The 11865-nt window shown below is 36.0% G+C and overlaps 1 protein-coding gene across 2 annotated transcripts; it reads left to right on the forward strand.

Moving 5' to 3' along the window:
- The first annotated feature begins 3832 nt into the window (after positions 1–3832).
- Positions 3833–4572, forward strand: LOC123670611 (ubiquitin-60S ribosomal protein L40). 2 transcript variants are annotated; one of them, XM_045604123.1, is made up of 2 exons: positions 3833–3988; positions 4125–4572. In XM_045604123.1, exon 2 carries the CDS (start codon positions 4136–4138, stop codon positions 4520–4522), a length of 387 nt encoding a protein of 128 aa, XP_045460079.1. In that variant the 5' UTR covers positions 3833–3988; positions 4125–4135; the 3' UTR covers positions 4523–4572. The 2 variants fall into 2 exon arrangements, with proteins under 2 accessions (XP_045460079.1, XP_045460080.1); XM_045604124.1 differs by having other exon boundaries at positions 3877–4017.
- Positions 4573–11865: the final 7293 nt, after the last annotated feature.

Raw genomic sequence — 11865 nt, forward strand, 5'->3', positions numbered from 1 at the left:
TCATTGATCTTTCAAAAATGAAAGACTTCAGGAAAGAGTGGGCCAAATCACAGAAAATAGACGAATGTTTTTGGAAACGGTGGACCAAAGAATACCTGCCTAGTTTAACTAAAAGAACAAAATGGAATAATGACGGAACGCATCTGAATATCAATGACATAGTCATCATTGTTGAAGAAAATTCTCCAAGAAGACAGTGGAAGTTAGGAAGAGTAGAGACACTTTATCCAGGCCCTGATGGACGAGCTCAAGTAGTGAGTGTCAGAATTAGTAATGGAGTATTCAAGCGCCCGGTTGCAAAGTTGTGCAGAATCGAGATGGAAGATGGCTAGAGTGAGAGAAGCTGAAACTTCTTCACGGAGGGGAGAAAATGTTGCTCTTCACTCTGTACATATATGTATTTTTTCATATAGTTTGATCAGAGGAGGGACAGTTCGGTTTTTGACATAAATAGTTTTTGGAGTAATGTCAATTGAATTGTGAAGAAAAATAGTCTAATAAAAGTTAAAATTTATCACAACTGAAGACATTCTTTGATAATAAGACGAAGTAACACTATGTATTTATTTAGTATTATAACTACTAAATTACTCTTTTTATCCTATATTTTTATTTATATATCGTTATTGTCTACAAATTTTTATGGTGTTAAAAGAATTATTGCTGTTTTCAATGAAGATAAAAATTTCCATCAGAAGCAAATAATGTTGTATAATAACAAGGAAACAATATTTTCTCAGTGCTCATTGAAAACTATGACTTAATCTCATAGACAATACAACATTTGATCTAATTAAGATATTTTTAGAAATTTTAATTCCATTGGAAATAATCGCCTTCAAAGAAATTAAACGAATGCCGAATACTCTCTTAGGTTTATCATTTCAGTTCTGAAGCATTTATTACTTATAGTATAGGATCCCGATATAGAACGACCTTCACCGAGATGCTTATTTGATAAAACGTATTTTATATTTAATTTAACATGTCAACATGGGTTGCCTAACAAATTTTAGTCCAGAGTAGGTTTAATTAATAATTAAAAAAAATTTTTTTTTCGAACATTTCACCGGTTTGCTTATTAGATAAATTCTATACCAATCGAAAGTATGAAGCCCATAGAATGTGCAAACGTTAGGTTGCCTATTTTTTTCCGGTCACAACTCTCGGTTGCCAGGTATAAACAGGTCAATCTATACTAGCATTTTGAAACGGTCTGACTATTTAATCAAAATCAATATGATTATTTTATTATGAACACGGTGGTAGAGGGTTGCCTGCGAAAAATCAGTCCAGAATCCCGGTTGTCGAATTTTAAAAAGTTGAATATTGCTGCGAGTGAGGACACAGCATAGCAGCTGTTTGAAGTCCGTCCAGTGAAAGAAAGAGAGTGCGCATGCTATTTGTTCTTGGAAAGGAAAAGGATATATGCGTGCATTATTTTGGAGCAGATAATTATCAAAATAGATGAATAGTTATTCGATTTTTGTTTTAATCAATTAATTATTTATGTGTGTATATTTTTTATGTGACACTAAATGAAAAGGATAGCGATAGACTCGTGTATGCGTGCATCATTTTGGAGTAGATAATTTTTGAAATAGAGGAATAGTCAATTAATTATTTATGTGTGAATATTTTTTATGTGACACTAAAGAATCTTTACTAAAAAAGAAGGTTATAGTAATACATATATAATACTAATCTTGCAAATTTCATCTTTATTATCATATTAAACGACAAAATGAAAAACAACAAGTAAAAAAATACTTCTGCTTTTCATGAAAAATTATAAATACAAAAATTTTTTGAAATTATTCAGGTTGCGAGTCATCGGACATATAACTATGATCTCCAACTTCTGAATCTTCTTCGTCATCATCACTCTCCGTTTCAGTTCTTTCGACAATGTCTTCTATCTTCAAAGGTGTATGATCCCCAATGAATCCTACTGGTTTAAAATATTCATCTAAGAACCAACCGCAGTTCTCAGGCTGAAGTTTCACGCATATTGGATCCGTTGCATTAAGCCACATGGAATTTACAAAAATAGTTCGTGAAATTTTTTGAATTAATGATATCCAGCATGGTGGTATGGAGTTGGAGTCGAAGCCTTTTATTTTTTCTAAGAAGTGCTCACTGTCTTCTTTGGCAGAATAATTTTTCATAAAAATGCGATATCTTATGCGAAAATAAAACAAGATTTTATTTCAAAATTTGAACGACAAAAAAAAAGGAGAAAAAAACCGAACAGAAACAAATAGGATCAAAATAGCAAATATAAACAAATTTATATATTTAAATAAACAAAAGGATATAAATAGAAATAAAAACTAAAATCTTTCAGATAAAAATAACATTAAATAAAGAAATGAATTACTACAGTTGAACATAAAAAAAATTATTGAAAAATCAGTATCAATCTGCAGTCAAATCATCGTATTTAACATCCATACATAAATTTTCACTATCCATCGAATCGAGCATATTTTTTGTAGGTTGAAAACGACAACAATCAACTATCTCTTTAAGTCCTTCTTTAGCATGTTATAATAATGCTATATTTTTATTCAGAAATCTGTTTCTATTTTTTGTTTTGATGCGGTTAATAGCCGAAAATATTCTCTTGCATTTGGCATTCGAAATCTGAAATATGCAGCCATCCAAATTTGTCGATGAAATTCCAGTTAGACATATTTTTTTCCACTGAATAGAATACCAAATGTGAGATAATGGTATATTTTCAACGGAAGTTTACACACCACCTGTTTTCAATGAGGCACCCTTCGGATATTCCATCATTCTTCGTATTTATTCTCAGCCGACAGAAGTTTTATGATTTTATTATGTTTAAGTAGGTACGTTCTTCTAGAAACACGTAGAACGTAGAACCTCAATGAGAATGAACAATGAATTGATTCATAGAAACAGTCTAGACATCCGAATTTCCATATTCCCAATCGCCTCGGTTATATTTTTAAAACAACCAAATCTACCAAAGGATTTCTTCCTACTAAAAACTCCATGAAAATGCGAAAAATCTACTAAAAAAGTAGATTTCTACTAAATCTGGTCACACTGTATACGAGTCTATCGCTATCCTTTTCATTTCCAAGAACAAATAGCATGCGCACTCTCTTTCTTTCACTGGACGAACTTCAAACAGCTGCTATGCTGTGTCCTCACTCGCAGCAATATTTAACTTTTTAAAATTCGACAACCGGGATTCTGGACTGATTTTTCGCAGGCAACCCTATACCACCGTGTTCATAATAAAATAATCTTTAATCATATTGATTTTGATTAAATAGTCAGACCGTTGCAAAATGCTAGTATAGATTGACCTGTTTATACCTGGCAACCGAGAGTTGTGACCGGAAAAAAATAGGCAACCTAACGTTTGCACATTCTATGGGCTTCATACTTTCGATTGGTATAGAATTTATCTAATAAGCAAACCGGTGAAATGTTCGAAAAAAAATTTTTTTTTAATTATTAATTAAACCTACTCTGGACTAAAATTTGTTAGGCAACCCATATGTGATATATTCATTGACATGTTAAATCAAATATAAAATACGTTTTATCAAATAAGCATCTCGGTGAAGGTCGTTCTATATCGGGATCTTAGACTATTATTAATTCATTGGTATTTGTCGCCAAAACTTTGATATATATTCAGAATTTTGTAAGACGATGTATTACTTTAGAATTAAATTTGAGTTTAGGGTCTCAAATTTTTAGAAATGAATATTGGAGAGGTATAACAGAAAAAGATGAAATGAGAAAAAGTTGAATCAAATCGGAGTTATCGCGCGGCATTTGAATTTCACGATTATGAACGATAGCGACCGAAGAAAAGCGGTCGGATGTAGTAGTTTCTGATTGGCCGGCAGATTTATTTTTTATATTTCTTGTGGTGTGGTCATTGGTCAAGAACTATCTGTGGTTAGGAGATTTTTGAACTTGCCATCACGCTTTTGTAAAAGTGAGTAAATTTATTAATAGTTTTAAAGGGTGAGTTTTTAATATTTTAAATCTGTTCTATATGTGGAATAAATCGTGGACAAAAAAAAATCTGTAAGTACTTTAATGACAATTCGTTGACAAATAAATTTTTTCAGAAAACGCCGCAATGCAAATTTTCGTAAAAACTCTCACTGGTAAGACCATCACCCTAGAGGTCGAGCCATCAGACACTATTGAAAATGTGAAGGCTAAGATTCAAGACAAGGAAGGAATTCCTCCAGATCAGCAACGTTTGATCTTTGCTGGAAAACAATTGGAAGATGGTCGTACACTGTCAGACTACAATATTCAGAAGGAATCCACCCTTCATCTGGTATTGCGTCTTCGTGGTGGTATTATTGAGCCTTCCCTCCGTCTTTTGGCCCAGAAATACAACTGCGATAAAATGATCTGTCGTAAGTGCTATGCTAGATTACATCCCCGTGCAACAAACTGCAGAAAAACAAAGTGTGGACACACCAACAATCTCCGCCCCAAGAAGAAACTTAAGTAGACATTATGTTATTGCATATTTGAGAGACTTGATTAAAATTTGAATTTTCATGTTGTTCTTTTGTACTTTCCTATCCTTCTCTTCTTGATGTACGATTTATTTAAAAAGGTGCTTATGTCTATCCAGTGAGTCATTAATTGAACTTCAAATAACAGTGAGATTTGCCTCGAAGTTAGGGGATTTATTTGTTCATTTGAATAACCTCATGAAATCTAGGATACTTATAGTTATATAGGTATTTTATTTCTTCAATTAAGGCCTCTTAGATTAAATTCTTCTATAAAGTATGCTATTTTCAATGTATCGGAGTATTCTAAATTCATAAAAATATGTTCCAAAATTATTTAAATTGAAAAATTATTCTGAAAACGTTTATTTGGATATTTTTTTAAAATGCATTCTGAAAATATTCTTGAGGTATTGGAGACTCAGGTTGGCACAATATCGTAGAGGACAATTTGGTTCAATTAATGAAAGAATTGCTTCAAACAAGATACATGTTTTTCTTTAATTGTTTTAAAAGGTTCTCTGATTCAAGTTGAAATTCCTCTACTCAAGCCCCCTTGTAGTGAGAAAACTAGAAGTAACATGAATGAGGAGAAACAACTAAGTTATTTGGATAAGTTAATATTTTCGAAAAGGAGAAGATTCTCAATTCGACTGATTTTTTTTGTTTAATACCTCAGAACTTCGATATATATGAACCGATTTCGGAACTTTTTTTGATAGGTTACAGTTAAGGTTAACCAAATTACAATAATTACCTATGATATTGAGTTCTACTTCAGGTATTTTTGTATGGCACCGACCCAAAAGTCCTAATTGTACGTAATTAGATGCTAATTTCCAATGAATTCTTCATAACAATGTTTCGAAATCGGTTCTGCTTTTTTGTTGGAAAGCGTTTATAGGGAATTGGTATTTATAATATGGAATTATTATAGGAATGAAATTATATACTTGAAAATAATTCATCAAATATAAGTTGCGAGCCAAATGGTGATAATAAAAGTTTCATTGTTTCTTAACGAAAAAGGAAAACATAATAGTAATTTACGTAACAAGTCCGGAAAATAGGGTTTTTTTGGACGAATAGACAAAATTCCAGGACGAGCGTAAGCGAGTCCTGGAAGTCTGTGAGTCCAAAAAAACCATTTTCGGGCGTGTTGCGTACAATATTTTTTCGGCAACCATGTAAAATAACACTATCGCTGCTGCTTTCCATATTTTATTGCGATTGCGATCAAAAAACATGCAAATTTTTGACAACTAATTTCATATGAACTGTCAGCCGTTATCCCGGTTTCTATGGATTCTATGATTCTTTTCCGGCCTAGTCCGGGAAGTAAGTACTTTCCGGACTAGGCCGGGAAATGCTACTTTTAAAGAGAAAAAGCGTCCGGGAAGTGAGCACTTCCCGGACGGTTGCCGAAAAAACATATTCCGATTCAAAACTGTCAATATTAGTTTTCATAGAAAGAATTGCAATTTAATATTTAACTTTTAACACCTAGATATATATATATATATATGTGTGTGTACATTATTATACATTTGATGTCTTTTTTGAAAAGTACTTATTTCTTTGACGGTGAGTTCATAATACCTACATCCTTTTATTTATATCAGACACGATCAGTGTCAAAACTTTGTAAAAATTGTATGTTAGATTATCGTGTTGTGATTTTATTTTTACATCTTATTTTCAGCTAACCTGATGATGTCCTAGTGCCGAAATCGATTGTCTTAGAATACAATTATATAAATAAGTGTGTCTTCTATTTTCTTTTCTAATTCATTTCATTGTTTCATCAAATTGTCCCACTGATTTATTGAAAAGTATTTCGGAGGAAAAAAATATTATGCAATTTATATAAGATAGTTATGAAGTACATCCTTATTTATAGTGTCAACTATAATACTTATTGACTTATCTTTTACATATTAGTATTTCTTATGGGATCAATAAAGCTTATTATGACTTTAGCCTATATGCGTGTAGGATAGAAAAATCTCCTCGCCGTCGGTTTCTCATTCCCCGCTAAGAGGAATATTCACTCAATCCCAGATATTTGAAATATCAGAAGGGAAGAGCTCGATCGTGTCCGGTCCTTGTGGTCCCCCTGGTCCTCGTCGAACTTCTGGTCCCCTTACACGTTATCCTTGGACCCGTCGCTTCCTAGGAATTTTCTCACCGTCCTTGCAGTACCTAAAAGAACAGCTTTTTGCATTATATTACATATATATTCACTAAGTCATAGTTGCTTGATATTTCTCTTGAGATTTTTGGGTACTATTCCTGTTGTAGAGATGATAATTGGAATAGTTCTCGTTAATATCATTCCCCAGTGCCATTTCATCTGAAATTCGAGGTAACTATATTTTGAAATTTTTTTGGCCTCCTTTAGGCGCATGTTGTTGTTATTTGATAATGCAACGTCGATGAGTATTGCTGTCTTTTGATGTTTATCGACTAGCAGTATATCTGGCCTGCTTGTGAGGGACTGTTTTATCAGTCAAAACTTTACGATTCTAGTACATTTTATAGCGTTCGCTTTCCAGGATGGTTTCCGGTTAGTACTTGTAGTACTTTCTCAGAATGAATTAGTTTTAATTTGGTTGCCAATTCTTGGTGTAGTATATTTTCTACTGCATTGTGTCTCTCTTCTTTATACTTGTGGGTTGTGGTAATTCCTTATACTGTGACTAAAGTAGTTCACGGCCAAGGATATATAAGGAAAATAAAAGAAAGGGGTAAAAACACTTATTCAATTTATTTCCAACCCACTAAAAGATTTTGAAGATAATAATTTATCTAATCGATTCTTAGGGTCGCTGGTCACTTGGGTCGTTGCAGGTACTTTTTCGACGGTCTCGTGAACAGATGTGAAATTCTTTAATCTTCTCGTTGTCGGTCAGTCGGTGTAAGTGTGGAACATATGTTGTAGTTGTAGACTGGTCTGAACTCAATTCCATTATTCGCCCTGAAATGCCGAGTTTTATGGGCATTCAGGCTGTTTTCCTTTTTTTTTTGTTGAAGCAGGGGGAATCCATTTACAGACGAACCTTATCCAAAGGAACTAGTGTGAGGGTCCAGGCTCATCAAGAGCGAGAATATACTCACTAAACCTAACCTGCTCTTTCTTAGGTTTCGGGCATAAAGCCTATAAACCATTTATCTCTTGGTCGGATAAATTTCTACTTGCACACTTTTGTGCTGGGTTATTCGGGAGTCCTTTTTATTCGGATTGTTTCTTCAATTTGATGTGTTTTCTTGAGTTTCCTATATATTAAGGTGATCGTTTCGCAATTGATCCCTGGGTCTTTTGCGGTATATTCTCATTCTTCTTGCATCTTCGGCAGGGTCGTAGTCAATTAATCTTCTCAATTCTTCGTTGGGATGTTCTATCAATTTTTCGAATATTCTTTCGGCTTTTTTCTTCATGTAGTCAGTTATTCTATCCCATTTTGAGTCTCTGTGGATTTAAATGTTTCTAACAAACCAAGGGGCATCTATTGCCCATTGATGTGGTTCTTTGCCGCGTATCCCCAAGCCACTGAGCCGTACGTGAGTTGGGGTCTGGCAACGGCTTTAATTACCCTGAGTTTGGTGTTTATGTCCATTCGGCTTCTTCCTCCGATAATTGGGTATAGACGGTTCATCGCTTTGTTGGTTTTATCCACCGCATATTCAACATGTTGTTTCCACGTTAGTCCCGTATCCATGATCACACCTAGGTATTTTGCTTCTTTTTGCCATTCAACTTCGTTGCCGTCAATTGATAATTTTTCTTCCATTTGTAATCTTCTCTTTTGTAGTAGGATAGCTTGGCTTTTCTGTCCATTTATTTCAATCTTCCATTTAATGCACCATTTGGTTATTTCATCTGCTGCTTCTTGTAATCTTTGGTGTATGATATTTGCTCTTCTGATGTGTTTGACTGCTATTCCTGTGTCATCCGCATAAAGGGCAAGCAAATTTCTCGGATTCCTTGGTATATCATGGATGTATATATTATACTGGAGAGGTCCTAATACTGAGCCTTGTGGGACTCCTGCTTCTAAGTTTCTTAGCGTTGATTTTTCATCTTCTAATTTAACGTAGAAATTTCTATCCCTCAAGTAATTTCTGATGATTCGGCACATCTTAATTGAGTATCCTACTGTTCTCATCTTATAGGCTTGTCCTTCCTGCCATACTCTGTCAAATGCTCTTGTTACATCTATTAGTAGCAGTTCAGTAGCTTGTTTGTTTTGAAAGCCCTGGGTGATATACTTTGTCAGTCGGAGAAGTTGTTGTTCAGTTGAATGTTTATCTTTGTATCCGAATTGTTCTGTTGGTAGAATATTCAGATTTTCGGTTTCTTCTTTGAGTCTCTTGGCAACTACTCTTTCTATTATCTTTCCTAGGGCTGGTAAAAGACTAATCGGCCTGTAGTTTTGTGGGAATTTTTTATTCTTTCCAGGTTTATTGGATACAATCATTTCGGCTGTTTTCCATCTGTTTGGAAAATGTTCTGTTCTCATTACTGCGTTTGCAATGTTAGTTATTGCAGCTATTCCTTTGTTGGGCAAATTCTTCAGCATAGTGTTTGCGATTTTATCTTTTCCTGGTGCTTTTCTATTTTTCAATTGCCTGAATAATTCCATGATTTCTGTAGGAGAGGTTGGACTCGTCATATTCTCTTCTGGTAGTGTCTTCATTTCTTCTTCATGTTCTTCTATTATTTCTTCGAGTTCTTCATTATCGTCGTCTTCTCTATAATTAATCCTAGATTCCCTTTCAATTGTATCGGCTAAGGCATTTGCTTTGTCATAATTTGTATACGCCATTCCATTCATACCATGGAGTGGTGGTATTACTGTGTTTTCTTGCCTAACATGTTTTTGCATTTTCCATGCGGAATGATCCATTTAATTCGCGAATATTTATTATTTTATGTATCCGTATGACTGCTGAAATCCAAGTTTTGGCAACTATTACGCGCCTACTGTCAACGGTTGTTTCACGTGTTTGGCGAGGTTGAAGTTCGTTTTCTGAATTGATCATAGACGTACAATGGAATACGCTCTATTAGTGTGACGTCACACACCGCCATTTTTGGTTCTCCTGTCAGTGTTCGGAATCCAAACAAATAAATTGTCATTCATATTAGTGCGGTGTCGTTAAAGGAATTGGCTTATTTTCATAAATAAGAGTATTTGAGGAACGATTTCAGTATTAATTGATAGACAGAAGGAACGAGGTTAATCCCATTAAGTTTGAATCCTATTAATTCCCCAGATTTTGTGAAAAGCTGTGTTTATTAGTTGAACTTCAAGTTAGAACTTACTGGCATTAATCTCGTGCCTTCTGTCTATCAATTAATAGTACAATCGTTCCTTAAAAAAACTTATTTATCAAAATAAGCTAATTTCTTCAACGACAACGTACTAATTTGAATGACAATGTGTTTGTTTGGATTCCGAACACTGAGAACTAAAATGGCGGTGTCTGACGTCATCACTAATAGAGCGTATTTGGAATTGAGTGGAATATACGCTCCACAAAAATTGAGGGAGTTCAAAAATTTTGTGACCGTTTCAAAAGTTGTCGATTCTTGTCCACCAAATGTTCATTTATGAGAAATAAATTGTTTACGTTCTTATATTTGAATGGTTTTTTTTGCTCCTCAGTTGATAACTTTGTCAGTTTCAGGCATGTTCTTGTTGTTTGCGTTTCTAAAAATTTTGGATCGTTTGTTGTTTTATTTTCTTACAATCAACTTTGATTCAAAATCTGAAAATTTGACTTGCAATAATGTCTTGAAGTATGTTATTGCGTATGAAGCGAATAGGGCTAATCAGAGAGATGTTGCGAATTTATTTCAAGTTGGGGGACGCGTAGTTTCCCGACTCAACCATCGATATCGAGAAACTGGAAACGTGACCGAAAGACCAAGAAGTGGACGCCCAAGATCTGCCATTCATGCACAAGATCGGCTTCTGACTGTGTCTACACGTAGAGAGCCTTTGAGTACTTGTCGAATCATGCAACAACGGCTTTTAAACGCCTTCTGGTGTTTTGGTTTCGATTTAAACAGCTCGTCGAAGACAATCTACATTCACGACGATTTTTAAAAAGATTCTATTAACTCAAAATCATATGCGACTGCGATTGGAATGGGCCAATGAGAACGTGAATTGGAACAATCAATGGAGGTCTGCATTTTTCACAAATGGAGATATGGACGGTTTTTGGATGGATAGTCGGCGTGTTCGGAAACAGTTACTGTTAGGGGATACATTTGTTTGTACGGAATTGTTGGTGCTTGATGCTACTATGAATGTGCAAATTTACATGAAAATTTGATGACAAAATGATTCCATTGTTTTGTGGCGGCTTCTCATAAAGCCCACATAGCAACAATAAACACAGCACTCGGTAGCCTAGTGGCTAAGACTGTAGACTCACCCACCGAGATGCGAGAAGGTGCCGGGTTCGAATCCCGGCGGCTCCCGATAATAATAAATTCCCCAAGCGTCTGTGACACGGCACACACAATTATACCAAAGTCACACTGATGAGTCCGGTGTGTGTGCCAGGGACGAAACGCATAAAGTAGGCATATGTGATATCCTACATTGGTGACCCCGACGTGATGGCGGAAAGCTGCGGCGTTGGAGCGCAGAGGCGACTCACTGCCCCGCTCAACGTTACGGCTACTGGGGTGTCCATCGGACACTAGAGCCGATGGCACGCCGAGCCTCGTGTTTCCGTCGTCACAGCACGCAAGCCCGACGTGATGGGAATGGCCGTCTTAGCGACATCGCTAAGACGGCCATTCCCATCACGTCGACACATGTCCCGGAAAGCAGAAGGTTGATGCGTAGCTCCCGTATATCTGCAATTTCCAACGAAACTCTAGACGACCATTCACATGACGTGCAATGCGTGCTCCTTGGTCTGCCGCGGTATAGCGGACCTGAATAGGCGGCATTCACCGTCCGCACGATGCCGCGAGGTGCAGCTCTGATTAGGCGGCAATCACCCGGCTGCACCGATGACCTCGTAACACGCATAAGTTTCGTTCCTCCGTCACTGAGGAGGGAGTCATGTGGCGGCTCCTCATAAAGCTCCACATAGCAACAATATACACAGCATTCGGTAGCCTAGACGTTAAGAGGTAGACTCACGCACCGAGATGCGGCAAGGTCCCGGGTTCGAGTCCCGGCGGCTCCCGATAACAATAAATTCCCCAAGCGTCTGTGACACGGCACACACAATCATACCAAAGTCACACTGATGAGTCCGGTGTGTGTGCCAGGGACGAAACGCATAAAGTAGGCATATGTGAAATCCT

Source organism: Harmonia axyridis, chromosome 1 (genome assembly GCF_914767665.1).
Source record: "Harmonia axyridis chromosome 1, icHarAxyr1.1, whole genome shotgun sequence".
Lineage (NCBI taxonomy): Eukaryota > Metazoa > Arthropoda > Insecta > Coleoptera > Coccinellidae > Harmonia > Harmonia axyridis.

Excerpts from the sequence above, each read along its gene's own strand:
- LOC123670611 (XM_045604123.1), top strand. The coding sequence starts at position 4,136 with ATGCAAATTTTCGTAAAAACTCTCACTGGTAAGACCATCACCCTAGAG.